Below are 26,499 nucleotides of genomic sequence, written 5' to 3' on the forward strand. Positions count from 1 at the left end.
ATCACTTAGTTAGCTTAAACCCCACCCCTTTCTTACAATTGACTGATCTGTCGCTACTTCCATTTCATTGCGACTTTAAGTCCTAAACTTTTCAATTCCTCCATTTTACGATCTCTATTTACGAGAAGTGAAATATAGACAAATATTAATTAAATGAATGTTAATGATTATCACACAAAACATTGCAGAGTTACAGTGTTTTTGCAGCTAAGTGAAAGCGGCCAAGAGGCCTTAATATGATATGATTCGTTGCTAATGCATATCTTATACTTATACTACACCCAGATAAATGTATAGACAGGAAAGTAATACAATATTGATATTAGCTAAGTATCACGACAACAATGTCATGGGTTTGATTATCAGGGAATGCATGAACTGATAAAATAATGTATGAAAGCATCTGCAAAATGCTTTACTAAAAATATTGCATGCAAAACTGGAAAGCTTTTTCTTGATCTGGTAAGCTCTAATCTCATTGGCGAAATTTATACAACTTTTGGCAGTATGTTACTTGTGGATGAGACGGCTATATGATTCTGACTTTATGAGCCTAGATGTCCATTAATGTCTTTTTCTCTTTCCGACATAGAACTAGCTGCCGTGGAGGGTACATAACAGGAGAAGAAGTTGCTGCAGGATGAAAACATGGCTGCACCTCTTATTGCACCGCCAGGACCTGACAGCTTCAAATACTTTACCAGGGAATCTCTGCGTGAAATCGAGAAGCGCATTGAGGAGGAGAAAGCCAAGCCGCCTCCTAAGCCAGACAGCAGCTACCGCGACGATGACGACGAGAACAAGCCCAGGCATAACAGTGACCTGGAGGCGGGCAAGAGTCTGCCCTTCATCTACGGGGACATCCCTCGTGGCATGGTGGCAACACCACTGGAAGATTTAGATCCCTTCTATGCTAATAAGAAAGTGAGTGCATCATCTTGTCACTTCATGTGTCCTGCACAGCTGGCATTCACACGTTATCTTTTAAGCAACTCACCTTGGATCATTCCAGAGTTGGAGATGCTGAGGATGTTTTTTAACCTTTTTTCAGTCCACTAGTTTTTTTCCCCTCATATATACAGTACAGGCCAAAAGTTTGGACACATTACTATTTTTAATGTTTTTGAAAGAAGTTTCTTCTGCTCATCAGGCCTGCATGTATTTGATCAAAAATACAGAAAAAAAATGTAATATTGTGATATATTATTACAATTTAAAATAATTGGTTTTCAATTTATTATACTTTAAATGATCATTTATTTCTGTGATGCAAAGCTGAATTTTCAGGATCATTACTCCAGTCTTCAGTGTCACATGTGACATCCAGTCTATCACATGATCCTTTAGAAATCATTCTAATATTCTGATTTATTATGAGTGTTGGAAACAGTTCTGCTGCCTAATATATTTGATGAATAAAAGGTTAAAAAGAACTGCATTTATTCAAAATAAAAGAATATTTTCTAATAATATAAATCTTCTTTACTATCACTTTTGATCAATTTAACACATCCTTGCTGAATAAAAGTATTGATTTATTTCAAAAAAAAGAAAGAAAAAAATGTATTGACCCCACATTACTGACCAGTAGAGTATATTGTTGTTACAAAATATTTCTATTTTTAAAACATTTGCTTCTTTTCTTTTTTTTTTATTCATCAAAGTATCCTAAAAAAGTATCACAGGTTATGAAAAAATATTAAGCAGCAGAACTGTTTCCAACTTTGATAATGAATCATCATATTAGAATGATTTCTAAAGGATCATGTGATAGACTGGATGTGACACTGAAGACTGGAGTAATGATCCTGAAAATTCAGCTTTGCATCACAGAAATAAATTATAATTTAAAGTATAATAAATTGAAAACCAATTATTTTAAATTGTAATAATATATCACAATATTACTTTTTTTTCTGTATTTTTGATCAAATAAATGCAGGCTTGATGAGCAGAAGAAACTTCTTTCAAAAACATAAAAAATAGTGATGTGTCCAAACTTTTGGCCTGTACTAATATATATATATATATATTATATATATATATTAGGGCTGTCAATCGATTAAAAAATTTAATCGCTATTAATCGCATGATTGTCATGAGTTAACTCGCGATTAATCGCAATTAGTCGCACATTTTATATTTGGTCTAAATGTACCTTAAATTAATACTTTTCAAGTTTGTAATACTCTAATCAACATGGGCATGGATAAATATGGATCCTTTAGAGCATGAAGACGAGACATGTTTCAAAGGTTATATATGTTTTTTTAAAGAACTTGTTCATGTCTATTAGACACATGTAGAAAGAACAAAGAAATGCCAGGTTCCCATTACTTCTCTTTCTTTGCACTGAGCAATTTACTAACACAAACCTGTTTAGATTTTTGCATTACAGGGCAGCTCTTCTGAAAATGCTAAATGTACATTTATTATTTAATTAGTTTGTTTCTCTCTGTGCCCATTTTGATGAAGCTAAATTCTCAATAAAACTGTTTTCATTGGTATATTTTACTGTTTCTGTTGTCAAACAACGGAATGAATATGAAATAATGACTGAAACGCGACCATTAAGACATAACCAGCTCTCCCTTCCAAGATGTTAATCTGCACAAAAATCCTGATAATCGAGCCGTCGTCTGATGAAATCAAATACACATAAGATAAAGACAATATCTGTGTTGTGATTTCGGCTATACTTGCATGTAAAATTAGAGAAGCAACATAATATCTGTTTAACTGAATTAAAGCGCTGCTCCTCTCTGCCGCGCGAGACAGAGAGACAGAGAGACAGAGAGAGAGAGAGACAGAGAGAGAGAGAGAGAGAGAGAAAGAGAGAAAGAGAGAGAGAGAGAGAGAGAGGTGCGCGCGCGTGCTGGGAGAGCAGTACCGGCGATTCTCAGAAACTAAAGGTTTGGGCGCTTTTTTGAAGGGAAAAAAATCAATAAAGGGGTTTGCAATGTCGCTAAGTTGGCAACACTGTGTATCTCCATTTCTCCAACTAGGGGTTGGGCCACGGGTCAAACAGAAAATACGCGCTGCGTTAAATGCGCGTTAAAAAAAAGTGCCGTTAATATGATTTTGCGTTAATGCGTTATTAACGCGCTAACTTTGACAGCCCTAATATATATATATAACGCCTGATGGTAATCATGTTCCTTGTAGGATATACTTAATACATGATAACATGTTAATCATATGAAAATATGAATAACTTCCTCCTGTAATCCACTACAGTGCTGAAGCATTTGTTTGTGGCTTGTGTATGTTGTAGATTGTCTGAGAGATGATGCTTTAAAGAGGTTTGAGGAGGTCATCTGTGGTGTGCTGAAGCTTTTCAGTTCCGGCTGACAGACTTGTTTTAATTGTTCCAGCAGTAATCCTTTAGAAAAGAAAAGCCAAAAGAAACACACCAGTGCACTTAAAGAACAGGGGTCCATCCTTCGTACCTCGCCTTAATACATCTGAGATGATTTGAAAGATGCCAGATATTCTAATCGTGATAACTGATCTCTGGATAATTTGGTTCTTCAAACAAATTTGTGGATTTGATTAAAATATCTGGATTAAGTTGATTACTGCATGTTCTTGTGTTCATTGGAAAGGGCAGATATTTCAATACATGAAACTAGCAATGCAGCGATTGGTTGGCAGAAATACAGCAATGTAATGACATCATATTAAAAAAGAACACCACACACCTGACAAAAATTTCGAATTTTGAATTTCTGGACCTTTATAAGGAAACAGCCAAGCGACAAAAATTATATAAAAGTTATAATTGATAAATTAATTGTGTAATGTTTGTAACATGATTCCCAATTATTTCCATTATTTCACGATTTCTAATATTTGTACAGGCTTTACATTTTATTTCAATGTTGTAATGAGAAATTAATTTAATTTTACCTGTGAAGCATATTTGTTATGTGACAATATTAATAAAATTTTGACAGCACATCAAGACAGCATCTTTTACGAAGTTATCTGCATCTCCTGCGCTGCTTCAATCCACTCCCATACGCTGATTTCACGCAGCCGCCATTTTGAAATCGAAAGTGAGGCTCCGGTGGGAAGAACCCCGGAAGTAAAGATAAACAACAATGCCTTGGACTACCAACCTGAAGCTGCTGCCGCGATTTACACTATTGGATGTTAATAGGCATGTGCCGGTATCACATTTTCATGCTGCGATTAATTGAGTGATCTTTTATCACGGTATACGGTATTATCACGATATTTTAATTGCACATGAGAAACAGATGGATTTGGGGGGGGGGATGTAAAAAATGTAATAAAACTTGCATCACAAGGTGTAATTGTGATTGTCAAAACATTTGGTAACTAAACTGAATTTTATTAAGTTTAGTGACAACATCATGTTACAATGATTACATGGTACAATGACTGGTAGGCTACTGCTTGTATTGCTTAACACAAATTTAACGATTTCAATTCAATATTTGGGATTTGATTTAAATCTTGATTCAATATTGACTTAGTTTGGATAAATATTAGGAAGGCTACAGTAGATAGCCCACATGTTATTTTTTTCTCATGAAAAAAAATATCTCACATAATGCTATGTAACCATATAGAGCCCTATCAGCTGGTATTATTAAAGGTTACAAATAACTAATTAAATCAAATATAATGTGGTTTTCATTATAATAACAATTATGTAATGACACAAGTAAAAATATAATAAATATGTAAAAAAAGTGCAGTGCACATATTCAGCAAAATACTCTTTATCTATATGTTTTAGTCATCTAACATGCTGCTGGTCATTAAATAGTTTAAATGTAACGTTCTGTGACACAATTGTTCTCCTGTTTCATATCAAAAGTAACCTGCTCTGTCTTGTTTGACGGTCTTCGTGTCCTCTTTGCTCCGCGATTTTTCTCTGCGTGAGAAAACGGGTGTGTGGCGTGAGCGTGTGAAGAGTCTCGCGCTGAATGTGTCGAGTTGGCAGCTCTGCTTTTAGAAGCGGGATGGATCCGGATAGATCGGCGGCGGCCATAGACTGTAGGCGGCGGCGTTCCTCCTTCCGCCATGCTGCTTCTCCATGTGAGGACTGTTTACATTAGACTAGAAGTGCGCACCGGCAGCATGCTTATACACGTGGCGATTGTTTATATCAGAGTGCGCACGTGTTTCGCGCAGCATACGCAGTGTTTGTTTAAGCGGTTGATGGAAAATAAGCTATAATGCGCGTTCTAAAAATCTAAATTCGGATCTATTATTTTTCACGGTATTTTGAAGTGCCCGCGATAACAATATCGTGCATATTCATTACCGCGATTTATCGCATTACCGAATACCGGCACATGTCTAGATGTTAATATCCAATATAGGAGATGTATATAGTTCATTCCTGCTTCTTTTTTTACATTCTGAATTATATATATAAAAAAAAAATTATTTATAAATGAATTTCACTGTATATAGTCTAAAGTATGAAAGAAATGTTTGTACATTTTTAGAATTGACACAACATCATTAAACACAACAATACGCTATCACATTCACGACTCTCCTGTGAATAAAGGCGACACTTCCGGTTTTCTTCCCACCGGAGCCTCGCTTTCGATTTCAAAATAACGGCTGCGTGAAATCAGCGTATAATACCTGTCACCATTTAAATTAATGCACGGCTCAGAATAACTGTACATTGTGTGTGCAAGACTTCAATCAAATTATTAAGTAATTTTCCCCTCACAAATAAATCTTGTCAGTGAGTAAAACTGGCTGTGTCTACATTATGATAAGACTACACAACATAATAATATTTTTTTCAAATTAATTTTTTTAATTATTATTATTATTATTATTTTAAATGACTATTGTCCAAGGTTCATGAAGTACTCTTGTAAGAAATTAGCAGTCGCTGGGACAGACTTTAAGTATCACCTCTGATTAAAACGATGCAATCTAATCCCGTTTACGTGAAATAAGCCTGCTCCCGAGCAGGTTTGAGTTTACAGACCTGTTGCTATGATAGCAACTCCAGGATGAGCTTTGAAGAACCTGTCAATCCTGGGTCATGTCAAATCGTCAACAGTGAAATCCAGGTAATTGAGTAATCCAGGTACGACGAACGGGCCCCTGCTATTTGAGTAGTAGTACAACAGTAAGAGAGTTAGGCCATTTAAAGATCTTTAATGTTGTTGTTTTGGAGAAATCTGTTTAGTACTCTTTAGTGTTGCTATATGTACATGAAAAGACCAAAAACATATTCCGTTGTTCAAAGTTTTGGGGTCAGTAATTTTGAAATGGTTAGGCTAATGCTCAACAAGGCTGCATTTATTTGATCAAAAATACAATACAAAAACAGTAATATTGTGACATTTTATTACAATTTGAAGTTTTTATTCCTATTCTAATATATTTTAAAATGAAATGTATTCCTGTACTGGCAAAGCTGGATTTTCAGCAGCCATTACTCCATTTTTCAGTGTCACATGATCCTTCAGAAATCATTTTAATATGCTGATTTTGGTGTTAATATTTTTGTGGAAACTTATATATGTGGAAACATATCATATTTTTGTGAGGAATCCTGAAAAAAAAAGGTTAAAAAGAATGGCATTTATTTCAAATAGATTTTTTTTGGAACATTAACCTTCAGACGTTCAGATGTTCTTGCTTCCATTGAAGCTCAAGACATGCTTTGGATAATTTTCAAATCATGCTAAAGGACATTATCATAATAGTCTACTGTACAAACTTGTGGAGTTCATAGTTTGGTTTGGTTTGGATACATTTAAAAATGTATTCATGTATTTTTCAATTAAACTTTTCACTCAAATATAATTTCTAATTTATGTTGTATAAAAATGCAGCATTTTGTGCTCTAAGACTATTAAGTGGATGCACAGTTTCTTGATATGTTACTAGTCATAAAACTGTGCTTTGTTTTTGTTGCAAATGAGCAATATCAGATGCAAGATAGCCCTCAAACTGATTTTCAGGAGTGAATTTTTGTTATGAGATGTAGCCTAAGGGATGAAGATGAGGTCATCTTTTCTGTCTGAGTTGTAATGGAGCCCAACAGCTCGGCCCTGTGTTCACATTTGGCTCTGTGCTAAGTGCAGTGGTGAGACTTCAGCAAGGTCTGCCACACCGGACTTTACTAAATAATGCACAAACTCGTTTGTGTGGTAATGCCTATTAATGTGTGCATGTGCTGAAGCATTACCCTGCATCCCTCTCTTGCTTTCGCCCTCCGTCTCATTCCTCTGCCTCCCTCTCATGCAGTGTACACTGACTGTTATGTAACCGCCCGCTCCATGCACAGGAAGGAGATTTCAGTCTCCTGATGAAAACCTCATGGAGGAGCGTATGTGAAACAGACAGTCTAAAGGAACTGAATTATGCTCAAAACTGAATACATTTGTATTGCAACAATGGCTCACGTTAGACCTTATTTCATATATAGAAGTATTCTGGACCATGCTTTCATGCACATGCCATTGACGATCTATCATGCACTCTCAAGGATTTAATGGCTCTTTGATTGTATGCTTTTTGATTAGATCTCCCTGTCTCTCATTGTTCTTTGTTTCTACACGCTGGGCTTGACTTGCAGCCTGCAGAAGTAGTGAAACCTGATTCTTGAGGCTCAGGGCAGCTCTCTTCCTAGTGGAAAACCAGCTGAGAAATGGGAGCTGGCAGCTTTTAAATCCAGACCTGTGACACTATCAGAAGCAATTAGCTTAGGAAGCTTTGCTACAGGAGCAGCTGATGAAGCCTGAGTCCTCCAGCACAGATAATAAAAGGAGATGGTTATATGTTGAAAACAAATCAGTTGTGAGATGGACAGGTCACGTGAAAAAGGATGCGGCGACTGGCCACTTGTTGGCGCTATAAAATGAAGAAAAAAATCCCCACTAAAACGGCTATAGCTACACAACAGACAGTCCGGTTAATTTGAAAACTGGCATGCGGTCCAAGGCGCCGCGATTGTCTACGAGGCAGTGGCATGGCAAAAACATGGCAGCTGTTGGCCAATGAAGTTCGAGCGGCTGTCAGACAAGGTTAACAGAGACCGATCATAATGAAACTCGCTGGGCCTGTTTGACTTACAGCCCTAGAGGCCTTTGAGAAATTCAAAAGAAATCGGCCACAGGGTGGCGCTAACGAGTTTTACGCCTCAGTAATCAGGCAGTGTTAAACACATATACAATATGCATATCATTTATTAGATCTCCTCATTCTGAACAACTTTGCCTCAAAAACCACTGCTGTCAATCAAATCATTCATTAAAGCTACACTGTGTAATTTTTTAAAGGGATAGTTCATTTTGAAATAAAATGTTGGTATGTTTTAGCTTACCTCAAGGGCATCCAAGATGTAGGTGTCTTTGTTTCCACAGTAGTTTAAATTTTGATATTTTTAGGTCAAACCGTTCTTGTCTGTCAGTCATATAATGCAGGTCTATGGTCACCACCTCAAAGAGCATGCACAGAGAAGTCCAAATTAAACAATTCCCCATCGTAAGTACACATTGATGGCCTAAGACACGAAACGAGCGGTTTGTGTGAGAAAACGAACAGTATTTATATCGTTTTACATCTTGTACACAACCACGTCCAAGTGATCTGAGGGCGCGCGCACTTCCTGGTACCACTCCCGGATGAGTTCGCGCGAGCATACGTAATTGTTTTCTTTTACGTCGGTTTAAACAAATTAGTACCATTTCTATTAGCCGTCTTACCTACAATCTCTGTTCTGTGTAAACAATGAGTGACGTACACGCACGAGAGATCACTTCCGGCGCTTTCTGGCGCTTGCGCAGACTAAGCCAGAACGCGCGCACACGTCACACACCAGGAAGCGCGCGCGCCCTCAGATCACTTGGACGTGGTTGTGTACAAGAGGTAAAAACGATATAAATACTGTTCGTTTTCTCACACAAACCGCTCGTTTCGTGTCTTCGAGACAAGAACGGTTTGACCTAAAAATATCAAAATTGAAACTACTGCGGAAACAAAGACACCTACGTCTTGGATGCCCTTGAGGTAAGCTAAATCATACCAAAATTGAATTTCAAAGTGAACTATCCCTTTAAGTTGATTCTTAGCAAAAAACACTTTGTTCTTTCAAAATGATATGTGCTCATTAATGTGTAATTACTTCTACCAACTAATCAAGTATTCTCGTAAGCGTAGAATCTGCCATTTAGAATACATACGAGCGAGCCGCTCGAATGACGGCAGCCATGTTGCGCCTCCATCTTGAAAATACATTAGCCAAAGAGGGACATACCTGGAAATTCAAGCTTCGCCTTTCGCGTTTTTACACTCAGTGGCACCGTGACGAATGCAAGGGGGAGATTACTTGCGACTACCGGCAGATTTGAAATAATACGTCCACCGTAGGAGTTAAAACGCCCTCGGGATGGGAGGGGCTAGAAAGTAATATTCGGTGGGTAGTCATAAACAATTTCACCGCTAGATGGGAGAAAATCCTACACAGTGTCGCTTTAAATACTTGAGAATATTTATATATTTTTTTACTACTTTTGTGCACTAGTCCTAGGTTTTTTGCTCAACCTCAATAAAACCACTGCAGTACAATTCTCTAGTCTAGACTTTTAGGGCAATAAAAATCATAAAAATGTTGAACTTAACTCTTTGGATAGCTACTGTATAACAGGGTCATTTACAAAATGGACATGGCAAAATATACTCAAAAGCCTATAACTCCTAAACGAAATCTCAGAAATTCACGAAATTAGATGAGCACATGCGACACATGATTCTAAACAAGCATGCAAACTTTTATGGAGATAGGACCATATTTGGCCCTATAACTGTTAAAAACCTTTAAAAAAAAACATATATTTCGATTGTAAATTGCCTTTATTGGCTGTAAATGGTCTTTTCCATCGCTGATGTAGGTGGTTACAGGCTTAAGAAATGAAACATAATAGCTTTTTACACATGTGCATAAAGGCCTTAAAGCGCTTGGACCCCGATAATTTGCTGCTATATTTTAATTTGATTATTTTGCCTGAGCTTTGCACTATTACAGCACCTTTAATCAATCAGATTTTCTGATTTGAGATGTTTCAGATTTTACCAACATTCTTGTACATATTTCATTTTCAGGTTTGGGCTCTGATGGTTTGATAGGAATGTTGTTGATCCAGGAGCATGTCCTTCTTGAATAAAGGGTGTGCAAAGATGAGAAAGGGGAGACAGAAGGAGAAAGAGGCAGAACACCACACCGGGTCATAAATCTTAAGAGTGACTCTTCAAAATGTGCCATGTAGGACCATTGCTTTTCCCTGTGATGACGCGGCACTTGGAGTGGTCTTGGTTGGGGGGCTGGGGAAGGCAGGGTGATGCACAGCTTGAGTATAATGGCCGTCTCACTCCTCCCTCACATCTGTTCACAGCATCTACACCCTCCACACCAAGAAATACTCCTATTCTAATGCAGGCATCTAATTTATTTTTGTTGGTTTGGCCTTGTGATGTGACCAGCTTTTATTGATGTGGGAGATGCTGCATTATTAGCTCTGGAAGCTTCTCACTCTTTTCATTCGCCATTTGCTGCTCTGCTCATCACTCTCTTTACATTAGTCACCATCTCTGTCTGTTGTTTATGTTTCTCCATTTTTCACCATGCTTCTCTCCTCTCCATGTGTCCTGCCATACGTCTGTTCTGCGCTTCATCTGGATCTTGTTTACATCACTTACACTTTCCTGCTCACTTTGCATCACCCTGTAACATGATCTCTCTCTGTCTTACTCCTTTCCCATGTTTTCCTCTCCCTGTTGTTTTTTTTAAGCTTTAGTTGGAATATTAAAATAAATAAATCTAATAATTTTTTTTTTAATAATAAATATAATAATATTTTTAACGTTTTTAACTGAACATACTGTGGTATCTAGTTAACAGCATTATTTTGCCAAAAACAACAACAACACAAGCACTGTTAATGTTTGATTTATATTAATTTACATTTACATAAATATACATTTTTAACCACATAAATATAGCAATTTCTTGTGATATTTGTGATAATATGGAACTCTGTGTAAAGTGGAGGGTTTTTTAATCAGGCATTAGCTATCCATCGTTCATATTAGCAAAATACTGTAATACATTTTATTCAATTTATTCATTTAATTTAATTAATTAAACTCAACTAATTGTATTTTATTTGACTTGTTCTCTAGACTAAAGACTAATGATGACTGTGCTTTTTGTGGTTATTGCTCCCAAATTGTGGGATGCTCTTCCTTTGGATTTAAGATCTGTGGACACTATGAATGCTTTTAAAAGCAACTAAAGCACTTATTTTGCTTTTGTCTAATTTGTTCTGTATTACTCTGTTTTTATCCGATTGTCTTTTTTTAATGTTTGTCACTCTTATTTTGATTTCCTTTTTATATTTGGATGCAAAGCACTTTGTGACGTTTGCTCTAGAAAGGTGTTATAGAAATACAAATCGCTTAATTTCTTAGCCTTGTGAACCAATACTATTTTATAGTGCCTTTCCATCAGTATTTTTTTTTTTTTTTTTCACCAAGGGGTTTCATTCAGTGTCTGTGGTTGGGTCCAGTTTTACATATTTTTTAGCTTCTTCTTCTTCTTCTTCTTCTCCTCTTTATTTTATATTCACGATTTGCTTTTAAATGTCTTTGTTTCCTCATTCGTTCTCCATCTTCCTCTCTTGCTCTCACTGCTTACTCATTCCTCTCTGGGCTGTCTTTCTCCTGCTCTTTATCTTTCTTTTTCTGCTCCATTCTGGATTATGAAATTTTCAGTAGCTGTGCAGCCTGTCATGCATTAAAAAGAGGAAGCCCACATGTACATGTACTATAACCAGAGAATATTGAGAAAGGGCAAATGTATTTTTGTTCATAAATGGACCACTTCTGCATTATTTTTTCATCTCATGATGTTTCATATGTGACTACTGGTTTGGGCTACTGTTTTGAATGGATTTTGTCGTGTTTTGAACACGGGAGAAGATGCAGTTGATCCCCAATGTTTCACAAACAGTCTGGGGTTGCTGAGCAGTGAGCAGATTTTTTTTTTTTTTTTTTTTTTAAAGCAGGTCTCAGTATGTAGTTTACATGGTGGCCTGATTCAGTCTGACCCAAATAGATCTAGCTCTTCTCCATCTTTAGTTACATATACAAAGTTTTATTTACTGAGCTGTCCTTCTTTAACATTAATCATTATTGTGGACCAACAAACCAAACCAAATGAAATTAAATGACCCAAATTATGAACTTTGATAATTCTGGGTGCTCTATATTCTTCTGAGGAGTTTCTACTCACGTTATGTTCAGTTTACATGTATGGTTCTGCATTGGTTGCATAGACTCGGCACTCTCCGTGGTGCTGAAGAGGGTTTCTTAGTGTTCAACTAAACTCAAGCATGTAAAAAGAAGTACAGGGGTGAATCCCATCTCTGCAAATGCACGCGACCTCCCATGAAACTTTGATGGTACCAATCATGTTTTATTTAAACAATTGTGAGGTTATCTACTGAAAGGCTGGCGAGCTTACACTGACTCGTTCGTGTTCTTAAGCAGTTCTCTGAAAAATTTTCATGTGAATTCAAACTTTTCATATTCATTTAGAAGTGAGATATCTGGGTACAACTAGGGTTCATCTTTGGCATTATTACAGACATTAATAAAAAAAAAATTCTCCTCTTCCAAATATAGAATATTTCATCCAAGCATTTTGAACCTTAAGACAAAATATACTAATGTTTAATACATCAGGGTTTGATGGACCATATAGTATGATATATTGAGAATATAGAACTCATACTCGAGGAGAACGAAAAAACACCTCAATTTTATTCAGAGGCCCAAATTAAACAGAAATATGCAATTTGCTGCAGATGTTTTCATTTATGTTGTCATGTGGCCAAAAAGTAAAAAGCATTTCTGGGTCTGAATGAAATTTTTATAACATTATAGCAGACTTTTATATTCTACAACTGATATCCATATGCATTTTATCTATTTTAGTAAGATGATATTCGTTTTCTGATCAAAGCTCTGTAGTTTTAATTGTGGGGGGCAAGGGAATTCATTTAATGAATATCTGATTGGCGATTTCAGTGGGAGTACATTGTGATTTAATAAAGCACCCAAGAGTATCAACAACTAAGTTCATGGATCATTCGGTTTTCGTGAAGAAAAAAACAACAACTGATATATGAGCAGTTTAAATAGTAAAATTGTGGCGGATGCCAGTGCTCTTCTGTGCACCATCCTGCACTTCATAATCCAGTCCAGTAAGCGTCAGAAATACAACCGTACGTTGTTTTTTGGGGATTTTTTTTTATTGTTGGGTGAATTATTTCTTCAAGCATCCTGCCACCTCATGCTTATGGCCAGATCGCAGCCATGATATTAATGCTGTGTTGAACTAAATATCAGCACTCTCAGCTAATCAAATTCGAGAACTTGAGCTAACTGTTGTATAAACATTAAGTAATATTTTTTTTTACTTTATTGCACTCCAGTACAATGTGGATGTTTTGCATGCAGTCTTGCAGATTTACTTAATACTTGCCAAAGAATGTGATTTTAATTATTTAGTAGTATATAAAGCAAAATGTCTTCATTATGATGCCTTGTCTTCTAGATGCAGACTTTCAGTACATGATTATTAATTCTGAAATTCCAGTTGAATAAGTGATGATGTGTCTCTATGCTTGCAACTAATCTGGTGTTTCTCTTTCTCTTTGTTATTCTGTCTTTTTCTCACTTATCTCTCTCTCTGGCTGTGTCTGTTTTTCTTCTCCACAGACATTTATAGTCCTAAATAGAGGGAAAACAATCTTCCGCTTTAGTGCCACACCTGCCTTGTACATGATAAGCCCTTTTAATCTTGCTAGGCGAATAGCGATTAAAATTTTGATACATTCATATCCTTTTTCAGCTGTTTAAATGTATATATGATAAATACTTTGTCTACACTGTCTTTCTCTGCATCAAATATTTAATATGTCTGCTTATTGCTAGGGTGCATGGGATGACCAGGAATAACGCTAAGGATTTCAGACTAATGTTTTAGTTAAAGGTGGGGTAGGCAATTTCGGAGTGGCTAGCAATAGCAAGCTAGTTTTGAAAGCATTAGATCCCACCCTCCCTTCAGAGCGCTCTCTCAAAAGCCACGCCTCATCCAAAACACATGAACGCACAGAGCAGAGTCTGCAAAGCACCACGAGAGACAGCATTAAATGACCTCATGTCTCCAAGCACGTAACATTACAATAATAATGAAAGTAAACAACTTACAGAGCTTGGACGTGTACCACCTGACACTGATAGTGTTGACATAGAAACGCCTAAACATATATCAAACATATACCACAAAGATTTGAACTCGAATACTTTGCCCTGTTCACTGGAAACTATTTTGACTAATTTAATTGTTAATGTGGTTGTAGTCTAAACAAAAAAAACGTTTTAACTGCCTATATAAATGACACAAAAGAGCTTAAAACTCCCTGTTATGGTATTAGCATTAGCATTTTTTTGCTGGTGATATAAAGTTAAACAACATTGTGAATACTGAAATTATGCTAATGTGTATTTATTGTTATATGGAATACTTTATTAATGAAAATGATTAGGCCTAATCATGAATATTTCTTTGTTAATTTTGTGACAAACAGATTATACAGCCATGGCCAAAAGTATTGGCAGTGACATGAATTTTGTGGTTTGCAAAGTTTGCTGCTTCAGTATTTGTAGATTTTTTTTTTCCGCATTTTTCTAGTGTATACTGAAAAACAGTGATAAGCATTTCATAAGTTTAAAGGCTTTGATTTGGAAAAACATGCAATATATACAAAGTCAATATTTACAGTGATGACCCTTCTTCTTTATAACCTCTGCAATTCGCTCTGGCATGCTGGATATCAGCTTCTGGTCCAAATCCTGACTGATGGCGATCCATTCTTGCCTTATTAGTGCTCGGAGTTGATCACAATTTGTGGGCTTCAGCTTGTCCACTCGCCTTTTGAGGATTGACCACAGGTTCTCTATAGGATCCAAAATTTCAATTTAATGATCTCAGAGCCACTTCATTATTACTTTTGCCTCATGACATGATGCTCCATCATGCTGGAAAATGCACGGATCATCGCTGAATTGCTCCTGTATCATTTGGAGAAGTTGCTCTTGCAGGAAGTTTTTTTTATACCATTCTTTATTCAGGGCAGTGTTTCTGAGCAGAATTGTGAGAGAGTCCATACCCTTGGATGAAAAGCAAACCCACTCATGGATGGTCTCAGGATTCTTCACTTTTGGCACAACACTGGACTCATGGTAGCGTTCACCTTTTCTTCTCCGGACAATCAATTTTCTAGATGTCCCAAACAGTCAGAAGGGGGCTTCATCAGTGAGGATAACTTTTCACCAGTCTTCTTCTGTCCAATCCTTATTCTTCCTGTAGAATTTCAGTCTGACCTTGGTGTTTTTCATGGAGAGAAGTGGCTTTTTTGCTGCTCTTCTTGACACCAGGCCGTTGTCCAAAAGTCTTCGCCTCGCTGTGTGTGCAGATTCATTCACACCCACCTCCTACCAATTAGGGTTGTAACGTATGAGATTTTCATGGTATGATAAAAGTCTTCACGATATAATCACAGTGATCATGGCTTCACGATTTCACGGTATACGGTATTAAACAATCAATTATTATTACCATCAGTTAAAATGACCATTACAGTTTTTATTATAACAATGCTATTATAACATAATGCTTTATTATTACAAACTTGAAACCATTTGTTTAGTTTATTAAAATTTCAATAATAAAAAAACATGTCTAATCAATTAAATGTAATGATTGATAATGGATTATATTTTGGCTAAGTGCTGCACCACAGAGATTTACTAAATTAAAACATGGACAAAAAATGAAATTCCTTAAATAATGTTTAAAGAAATTGCGGGGGTTTTTTGTTTGTTTGGAGAAGTACTTTCTATTATACAGTTCTATTATACATGTCTAGTTATATATTTATATCATAATTTCAACAAGTTAAACCAAACTTTTATTTTGACAATGGGTTTTCTGAAATAAAATGATAAAATGCTCTTTAAGCGTTCTCAGAGAAGCTGTTCACGTCCTCATATTGTGAGACGGCAGACACTGAAAACACCATGAGCGTCACACGTACTTGAGTATAGAGGGAACGGCGGAGCTCATTCAGAAAGAGACACACAGAACAAGCAGATTATATATTTTTATAGCAGTCTTTTTGCGCTTTCCCATGACACGATTTGATTTATTGTACAGCTCTACTTTGGATTTATTCATCCATCCATCTATCAGTCAATCAATCAAGCAGTCAAGTGGAAAGAAGTAACTTATGCGCAGGTGAGATTCTCCATTTTATTTTTTCCCCCAATACTGGAGATTAGCAAATTGTGCACAATACTGTATGATAATCGTACGTGGTCATACCATGATGTATTACATACCATGATGTATTACAACCATACTGCCACTATTGAGCTAGCGCTACACTAATGGTGGCATGATTCCGAAGCTGATTCCTCAGTAGGAGACTGTTCTGGCTCTTGTTGGACACTCTGGGACGTCCTGAAGCCGCCTTCAGTGCAGTTGACCCTCACCCCTTGAAATTCTTGATGATCCGGTGAATGGTTCTTTCAGGTCCAATATTCTTTGCAACAATTTCCTTGCATGTGAGGCCATTTTGATGCAAAGCAATGATGGCTGCACATCCTTCTTTAGAGGAAACCATTGCTAACATGAGAACACAATGATTGGAAGCACTCCTTCCCTCTTATAGCAGTCTTGCTCTTAAAATCCAATCAGAATGAAACTGACTTGTACTCGGTTACACTTTCTCATGTGCTGATGATATCATTAGTGAAATCATGTTAGCTGGTCATTTTGTGCCAGGGCCAAAAAACTGTGATTTCTTTTTTTGAATGGAGCTCTTTGCAATTATTTAAAATACATCTGATCATTCCTGCACAATAATCTAGAAACAATGTGAACCAACACCACAACAACTGAAGCAGTAAACTTTGCGAAGCACAACATTTATGTCACTGCCAGTACTTTTGGCTATGGCTGTACTTCTTATATAATGTTTATAAATACATATAAAATAATGTCATAAGGCAAAAAAATATTTCAATATAATTATTAAGCCCTAGCAGTGCTTTACAACTAGCCAAAATTCAAATTTTTCTGTCTGTTTTGGCAATCTGTTTTTGATGAATGTCCTGATGTTTATATTTACAAAGTAAAATGAGTTTTTTTTTTTATTCTGTGACGTCTCAGAATTTCCTTAACTGATACCCACAGTATTCAGCATGTTCATTATGTGTACGATTTTGACCAACTGTGTGTTCATGACCTTTAGTAATCCTCCCGAGTGGTCCAAACAAGTAGAGTAAGTATTGATCCTAACCACAGCATGCCTCAAAACAAGTTATTCACAACAACAACAAAAAAAATCATAAATAGACAGCTTGGTTGTACATAATTTAGTTCCAGTTACTTCATTTAAAAATGTATCCCCACCTCCTGCTTTTTCCCTCAGGTATACCTTCACTGGAATTTATACATTTGAATCGCTTACAAAAATCATTGCCCGTGGATTCTGTATAGATGGCTTCACATTCCTTAGAGATCCATGGAACTGGCTGGATTTCATGGTCATCTCAATGGCGTAAGTATTCGGTCACTTTTACATCTTATCACACTTAAAACTCTAAAGCTGGGTGCGCACTATGATTTTGGGAATTTTTTTGCGAATTCTAAAATATTCCTCTGATCCTAGGCCAAAATCTTTAGTATTTTATCACTAATTTGATATGTTCACAGACAGCCGAATAATGACCATTGCGATAAAATTTTACCTCAGATGAAATTCTGCCACTGTCAGAAGTTTTGAGGCACAGTCCTGCAGTGTGGCGTCTCCTACAACAACCGTCAAATCAAAAACCAATAGGAGCGCAGAACCTGATGATGCAATTAGTGCGACATCAACAAACCACCACCTGCTCCACACACATCATCTTCGTTTATTTCCCTATTTCTTTTATAGACAAATCATGATCAAAATGAAAGCTAGAGATAGTTTTTTTTTTTGCTAGCCACCATTTCAATCCATCATGCGTCACTGAATGTGTCACGGATTGATGATGTAAAACTCTGGACGGGTCTTGCTTGTGTCCGTTTTTTTAACGAATCTTGACTGTCATACAGTCTGACATTAAAGACAACTGAGATCCCACACAGTGTGACATGGCTTACAGCGGGGTTCATTTTCGTACAGTCTGACAATCGTAAAGGACTATTATAAATTGTACAGTGTGCACCCAGCTTAAGATCACTAGTGAAAATGATTTACTTTTTCTATTAAACAATTTACTCTTTTTAAATTTCAATGTGGTCTCAGACTTTTGGAATCCACTATAAGTGTCCCCTTTTTTGAATTCTATTACAATATCCTGATTCTAGGATATGCTTTCATATGATTCTTTAAACATATGAATGATATAATTGAGAACAACTGTCAGTTTAGTTACAGAATGTAATTTTGTAACTATGAACCATGTCTGATTTTTTTTTAGCTATCATTCGGTTAATAGCAAATAATAATAATAATAATTTTTTATGATGGATGATGAAAAGAATGATTAATAAGCTGTTTGTAAATTGAGTTCTTACTGTATGTGGGGGACACAGACAACACATTTTCAGTGTTATATTCTCTCTCTAACCATATGAACGTTTTAGGTAGCATCTTTATGGATGTGGCAACTCTGCTTATTGTCAAGTTCACTGCTCTGCATTTGTCCTTGTCCTCATCCCTCTGCTGTGCTGTGATTATACCTGGTTCTTGCAGGGAATCCAGAAAACTCACTCTATTCTTCCTTTCTGAGAATTTTCATTGTTCAGATGTTCCAAAAGATCAGTGATTAGAACCATTCACCATCAACATGACTCCCAGCAGCTAGGGGTGGGCGAAATGACCAACATCTGATATCACAATATGAGTACTTTTATTTCATGATAACGATATACATCACAATACAGTTATCACAAAATACTAGCCTAATTAACAAGTAAAACAAACTCTCAAGATCACTGAAGACAATTAAACAGTCAGTGATAAGGAACAAAGAAACGCATTACAAGAAATCAGACAAAAAACTACGATAGAACAAAGACAAAACTGAAATAGACCTGCCTGAAAAACTTCAAGCACTAGATAGGCCTATAGAAAAAGGCTACTACATAAATTGTAGTAAGGCTTAAAAACATATTCAAATTATAAGCTTTTGTGATGGCGCAGAATGGCAACGTCACGTGAGCGTAACCGCGATAGAAACAATAGTCCAAAATCTCTAGCGGTTGACAAATTTCTACCGGTATATGGCCCACCCCTACCAGCAACCCACGCAGAGAACATTTTCTCACTCACTGACTCTTTCTGCCTTCCTAGTTCTCATTCTCCATTTTCATTTGATCTGTTTATATGGGATCTCATTGTATTTTTTTTTTTATACAAATACCAGACAAATTCATCTGAGATATATTGTATATCCTATAATAATATTACCATATGAGCATAATTGTTTATGAAAGCTATTAGGGGTGGGAAACAGATCAGGTTTGTGTTGTTACACCAAATATCTACAATGCATTGCAATGTCTTTCTCTTTTTCTTTTAGACTGAAGAAGGAAAAACTAAATTTTTTACTATATGACGTAATATTTTTCATTATTATTATTATTACTACTACTTATTATTATAGTTATAAGTTATTCCGTGTTCTATCTGAAAGACATTGCTAATGTAATCTACTATTGCCATAGTATGTTTACTTTCCACCAAATTTTCTAATTCATTGTATTATTTAACATAATAATAATAATACAAACTTTTTAAAATTCTTCATCTATTTAAATAAAATTATAAATACAAATTTTCAGCATTTCTATTTTGAATTGTGACTACACTTTTTTTCCCCCACCTCTAAAAGCTATTAAGAAACAGATCATCTTAGTCTGCATATGGAAGTCATCAAGTACTAAGTCATGACTCATGACCATGTCTCCATGTAACTTTGATCTGATCATTGCAGGTATATAACAGAGTTTGTAAACCTAGGCAATGTCTCAGCTCTGCGCACGTTCAGAGTTCTGAGGGCATTGAAAACTATTTCTGTAATCCCAGGTAAGAGAGTGTGTGAGAGCGGGAGGGGTCGGGTCGGTGTTAGGTGTACGTGTGTGTATTTTGGTTTTCTTTTCCTTCCTTTCCCCCTGTAGTGGACAGGCTCTGTGAGTGACGTACCTCCTGGTGGTTCGTTGGCGTGGTGGTGTTCTTGGTGTGTTTGTGGTTGTCATTGGTGTCTGTGTGTGATCCTCCCTTATTTCAGATATGTAACAGAGTTTGTGGACCTGGGGAATGTATCTGCGCTGAGAACATTCAGGGTTCTCCGAGCATTGAAAACTATCTCTGTCATTCCAGGTGAGATGCAGTTTTGACGCTGAGGTTAACTTTCAGTTTGACCCCCTATTACTATTCGATTTGAAATCTTTTTTGTTGGACTTCTCTCTCATTATTTTTTAGCGGAAATTAATTTGGAGAAGACCATTTAATTTGCTTTTTTTACTATCTCCAAAATCATCAAAAATGGTACTTATACATTTTTGATAGGCTTTGCAGTCTACTATCAATCTCCAGAGTCCTTTGGTTTTCGACAGCCTTTTTATCCCAGAGCAGATTAGAGCGATTTAGAGAGCTTTAGTGAGCAAACCTCTGTAACCTCTTTTATGTAGGCATTAAACATATATGTGAACAAACCCTGAACAGGGTTGAACTCAAGCCACTATATTACTTGTAGGTTTGTTGTTAAGATGTTGCTAAACACTAAACCAGATCTCTGAGTTACATAAGGCTCTATTTTATTGCAGATTTAACAGTAAAGACTTTAGATAAAGTGATGTTTCAGTCTAAAAGAGAACCTAGGGGTACACTGTCTAAAACAGAGTTGGACCAGTAGCCTCCAAAAAATCAAACTGCAAAGGTATGAATGCATTAATTTAGCTGTTTAATGTATCAGGATACAAATAGAACTTTCAAACTAGCCCCTGGCCTCAGAGCACTAGAATAGATATTTTTAACAAGCTATGTTTTGTTCCCCAAGATGAAAATTGAATGGCTCTCAGTGAGTTCCCAAAGAACATACTTGTTACTTATTTATGAAGACTGCCAAGCCTAGTTTGTGGACATATTTTATGCTGCATGATGCTTTGGAAGTCACTTGCTTTTATAGTATTAGCCTACTAAGTGCTTGGCTGCCTTTTATTTATTTATTTTTTTAATATTCATTTTTGTTCACTTTTTTTCCTTTATTTTGTATGAAACTCACAAATTGCACCTGGAAGTGAAAAAAGAAGCATAGTGCAGATGGTCAAGGGAGATTATTTTTTTCTTCTTTGTCTGTTTCAGAGGAGTGAATTTTTTTTCCTTCAGTGGCCTTGCAAAAATGCCAGACCTTTAGCTTAACGTCTTGACACATTAGCATCATATGCAGTCTTTTTCAGTGAAATAAACAGATTGTTGATTTATTTAGCTGACTTGGTTTTACTGCAAGTCATATTTGTCATTTCCATGTTTTTTTTCAGTAAGGCCTAATCCTACTTATCAAATCTCTGAGCCCTGGGAGATTTTTAGTTTTGACGGGGTTTATGGGCAAGAGGATTGTAGCATATCAATACTAAACTTCAGCATTACGTTTGAGATTCTACTGTCTTGAAGATAGAGCAGTCCTTTTGAATCTGTGAGGAGTCAGTGCAGTTCTCATGATGTTTAGCTCAGCATGTCTGGTGGAGCCCTGGAAGATTTTAACACTGGACTTGTTTCTGTTCAGTCTTTGAGCTGAAATTACCTGCATGTAATCTTCACCCCCTTAGTCCCTGCCTGCTTTATTCTCCCTATGTCATTGCCCTCTGGTTGTGCTGAAGTATTAATAGACAAATGGATGTCAGGTTTTTCTCTTTCTGGGAGCCCTCCCTTGAACCTTGAAACTTCTTTTTTGAAATGCCATAATTCAAAAAAAAGTCTCAGGATTGATTTTGCATGCCCTGAAATAATATATTATCTTCTGTAGGCATTTATTAAAACCAAGTTTAAGAAGAATAGTAAATAATTCTTTTGAATAGACCAAATGATGGGATGGCTCCTAAGCAAGTATCTGTGTAAAGAAACTTAAAATGTATTTTGTGATGCTGTTATTTATATGTTGTCATAATCAATTAAAATAAGGATTCAAGGCATGATTTAAAATAGAAAAATAAATTATGAACAATTACAAATATTTTAATTTATGCGGAAGTGCATCCTTAAGCATCCGGATCAGTGGTTCTCAACTGATTTTGCTTCTGGAGCCAGATTTTACATTTACAATCAGATCAAATTGATTTCATACTGTTGGCAGTCAGCAATTTATCACACAAAACACATTAGGCCAAAACTCTGTTTATGATGAAAGCATGCCAAGCATTATGTATATGTTGTCATCTGTCTTAATTGGCTAATTTCTACAAAATGACAGAATGATGTTTAAATTTAATTGGATGTTTAGCTTTCGATATCAACAACAATACTGTATATGTGTAGGTGTATTACGGTTCCAGTGCTGATACTGGGGGAATAATTGCATGGCTGGAAAAGGCCCTAAAAAATTCTAACTAAAATATTCTATTGTCCTATAATACTTAAATTCTGACAATGGTCTGTGCTTTCTGGCCATTTATTCTTTTTTTTTTTATTCTTTTTTTTTTTTTAAAGTATTCAATAAATTAAGAAATGTATTACATAATTTTCTATAGGGTTAAAAATGTAGCATTGTTCCATGCAATCAGAACATACCTGCAAACCACCAGTTGAGAACCACAGATAAGACAAGTATCTGTGTATATAAGACGGAGTGTCTTCAAACCAGAAACATCAACATGGCCTCACATTTAAAAAAAAGAAATAAAAAAAAAGAAGTGAATTCCTCTCATCATGCCTTGAAGACTCCTTTCATACACTTCTGGGATTTGAGCACACATGCAACTGTCTGTGCCTTTGTGTGTGTGTGTGTGTGTGTGTGTGTGTGTGTGTGCATATTTGTGCGTGTATGTGTGTGCATATTCAATATCTCATAGGTCTGAAGACCATTGTTGGCGCTTTGATCCAGTCTGTGAAGAAGCTGTCAGATGTGATGATCCTCACCGTGTTCTGCCTCAGTGTCTTCGCCCTCATTGGTCTGCAGCTCTTCATGGGAAATCTGCGGCAAAAGTGTGTCATCTGGCCCATTAACATCACAGACATGTTCCCCGATACCAATGGCAGCAATGCATTCAACTGGGACGCCTACATCATGAATGAGAGTGAGCTTCTGTTTAGTTTGTCACACACAAATTACAAAAAATGGTTTGGGATGCACAGTGTATTGGTTTCAGCCAATAGTAGATTACTTTTACAGTCATCCAACACTGATAATTTAATAACTCTGCTAAATTTATTTTATTTTTTGGCAAATCACAAAAATGAATATCCATGTGCATTATACTGTTGGGATGCCTGTGTTCACTTTTAGCATTTAAAACGATTGTTTTTAGTTTTTAGTGTTTTCATTTTTTTATTTATAAAAAAAGTAGTACTGTATATAATTTGAATTTCAGCCATTTATCTCTTTTCTGCCTTAACAGTATTGGCCAAGATTTTATTGTCTTGATCAAAAATACGAAATGGTTTAGTTAATTGATTCTACATCTCTGTTTGTCATTAGATAATTTCTACTTCCTGCCAGACCAGTTGGATGGTCTTCTATGTGGAAACAGCTCTGATTCAGGGTGAGTGTTTGGTTCCAAACATGGTTCCAAAACTTTAAATCATACAACATAGACATTTAGAAAACATAAACTACACTTCTTTATTAAAAAAGACAAAACACGAAGAAGCTGCAGTTGGAGGCAGATGCCTTTGTGCATTCATATGTTTAAATAACATCAAGAATAGCAGAAGTAATTCACTGAGACAAACGTTGTATGCTAATCCATAGAATGGTCATTATGGGTTGTGTGCACTTTTTTGCCTCAGGCGCTGTCCCGAAGGCTACACATGCATGAAGGCTGGTCGCAATCCAAATTATGGCTACACCAGCTTTGACAGTTTTGGCTGGGCTTTCCTGGCTCTCTTCCGCCTCATGACGCAGGACTTTTGGGAGAACTTGTACATGCTGGTAAGGGCGTAGTCTTTTTTTCACCCCGAATATCTTAATTTTACTACTAACCAAATGATTATTTCCTAAATCAAATGTTATATATTTTATCTTCATAGAAGAATCTACTTTGAAAACAAAAATAAATGTAGCTTTTGCAACTTTACACAATTAAACAGTCAGTTGAATTTAAATATTTGCATTTAGCATTGTAAATTAAATAAACTCAGGGCTTGAGTTATTCTCATGCCTTTTACACTTGTTACTACATTTGTAAACAACAGGAAACAATATTCGATTATCAATTACGAGGATGGGTTTCTCTGAATCCAGTTTAATATGCTTTGTTAACCTTACCTTTAATTCGTGCATGGAGGAGTGTTTAGGATAAGCCACAATATTTATGCTACGATAGCCCTCATTCTGCTGGATGTCCTCAAACATACTGAACCCTCTGGGATCAGAAGCAGTAATGGACAGCTAGAAGACTAAATAGTAGAATGCTAAATAAATCCTGAGCTCTAGTTCATTCTTCAATAACTTCAAGCATAGGTATCTAAACCCCAGTCTTTCATCTCAGCTTCCCTAAAATCTGTGATAAACTCACCTATCTTGGCTGTAGTGAGGCTGATGTTATTTCATTCGGAATCTTCCCCATACTAATTAAAATCTAAAATCTTTGGAGCTTTTTACATTTACATATTGTCGTTGGAACCAGTCAGAAAGAGAAAGTTATAGGTGTCTCTCTCTCTCTCTCTATATATATAGATATAGATATAGATAGATATAGATATATATAGATATATGAACTGAATGTTATACCCCCGTATTTAGCTATTGAATGCATTTTATTCCTAGAAGACACGTAATTGCAGTTCTTTTAAAGCTGATGAGAAGAAATGTCACTCCTCATAAGTTAGGCTTAGTATTTTCTCATTATTTTGTCAGGCAAAACAACCGTACTGCTAAAAACCATGAAATTACTGGTTAGATTTCTGTTCTTCTCTTTTTAATTTTCTCACTCCAAACAATCTGTCTTTCTGTTTGTGCACCAGCATGTCAGGGTGCCAGTAGCTGCCTTAAGCCAGTCTGTGTAATAGTATGTATGCATGAATGTATGTGTTTATGTATGTGTATTTGCATTCTATGCACAAGTAGGTCAAATATTCTCAGAATAATTAACTGACATTTGAATTTTCCAGAGAGTTCTCTTCAACATGTATCCCTGGATATTATGTTTAGAAATTCGTCAGTGTGTATATGTGTGTAAAAAAACAAACCATTTTTATAGTGATGTATGAATGCTCTCGAATTTAAGATGCTTCTGATCTGTCCCTCATCCACAGACCCTGAGAGCAGCGGGGAAGACCTACATGATTTTCTTTGTGCTGGTAATCTTTGTTGGCTCGTTCTACCTTGTGAATCTGATCCTGGCTGTGGTGGCCATGGCATATGAGGAACAGAACCAGGCCACTATGGAAGAGGCGGAGCAAAAGGAGGCGGAGTTTAAAGCCATGCTGGAAGCGCTGAGGAAACATCAGGATGACGTGCAGGTAATAAGGGTTCAATGGCGATAATAAGGGTCCTCTTTGTTTAATTTCAAATGTGTTCTAGTATAATGTTTGCCTGGTATATTGGATGGTTGTTTTGCATTTAGTTATTCACTTGTGATCAAGTCTGATTTTTAATTGTGGGCATTTTTGTGACTGTTGGAATCTAAAATAATTTAGATCAGTGAATGATTGAAACATTTTGTAATAGCAGGCTAATGCTATGGCAACTTCGGCGGGGACTGTGTCTGAGGACGTGGTGGAGGATGATGGTGAAGGAGGAGGGAACTTGTCCTGCAGCTCATCTGAGATGTCTAAACTCAGTTCCAAGAGTGCCAAAGAGCGACGCAACCGCAAGAAGAAGTGGCGGCAGAAAGAGCAGGAAAAGGAGAAAGGGGACAGTGAGAAGTTTGTCAAATCCGAATCGGATGATGGAAGCAGGAGGAGCAGATTCCGGTTCCCTGACAACCGTTTAGGGCGTAGGAGTTCTATAATGAACCAGGTAAAGAATGGCATCTGTGTATCGTCAATTTTGTTAATGTGGCTTTCTATGAATAGAGTACAAAATATGCTCTTAAAAATTAATTTTGTTCTTTTTTTTAACAAATGGTGTGTGAAGAAAACAGCATGCAAAAATAACGTTCAACAAAATATTATATAAGCTGCTAATTATTTATTTTATGACTAATAC

The 26,499-nt window shown here is 36.4% G+C and overlaps 1 protein-coding gene across 10 annotated transcripts in view; it reads left to right on the plus strand.

Moving 5' to 3' along the window:
- scn8aa (sodium channel, voltage gated, type VIII, alpha subunit a) overlaps nucleotides 1-26,499 on the plus strand; it is a 60,376-nt gene that overhangs the window by 3,246 nt on the left and 30,631 nt on the right. For 4 of the 10 annotated variants that reach the window (XM_082144847.1, XM_082144852.1, XM_082144854.1 and 1 more), the window contains exons 2-11: nucleotides 593-924; nucleotides 13,795-13,912; nucleotides 17,333-17,423; nucleotides 17,574-17,702; nucleotides 20,128-20,219; nucleotides 23,201-23,425; nucleotides 23,827-23,890; nucleotides 24,138-24,279; nucleotides 25,605-25,811; nucleotides 26,020-26,310. In XM_082144847.1, coding sequence (XP_082000973.1) covers nucleotides 649-924; nucleotides 13,795-13,912; nucleotides 17,333-17,423; nucleotides 17,574-17,702; nucleotides 20,128-20,219; nucleotides 23,201-23,425; nucleotides 23,827-23,890; nucleotides 24,138-24,279; nucleotides 25,605-25,811; nucleotides 26,020-26,310 — 1,635 coding nt within the window. In that variant the 5' untranslated portion in view covers nucleotides 593-648. Of the gene's footprint in view, nucleotides 1-592; nucleotides 925-13,794; nucleotides 13,913-17,332; nucleotides 17,424-17,573; nucleotides 17,703-20,127; nucleotides 20,220-20,421; nucleotides 20,514-23,200; nucleotides 23,426-23,826; nucleotides 23,891-24,137; nucleotides 24,280-25,604; nucleotides 25,812-26,019; nucleotides 26,311-26,499 lie in introns of those variants that run through there. The other 6 variants (XM_082144851.1, XM_082144855.1, XM_082144853.1 and 3 more) reach the window with 4 other exon arrangements.

The sequence above is a fragment of the Leuciscus leuciscus genome, assembly GCF_965113295.1.
Source record: "Leuciscus leuciscus genome assembly, chromosome: 18".
NCBI classification, from domain to species: Eukaryota; Metazoa; Chordata; class Actinopteri; order Cypriniformes; family Leuciscidae; genus Leuciscus; species Leuciscus leuciscus.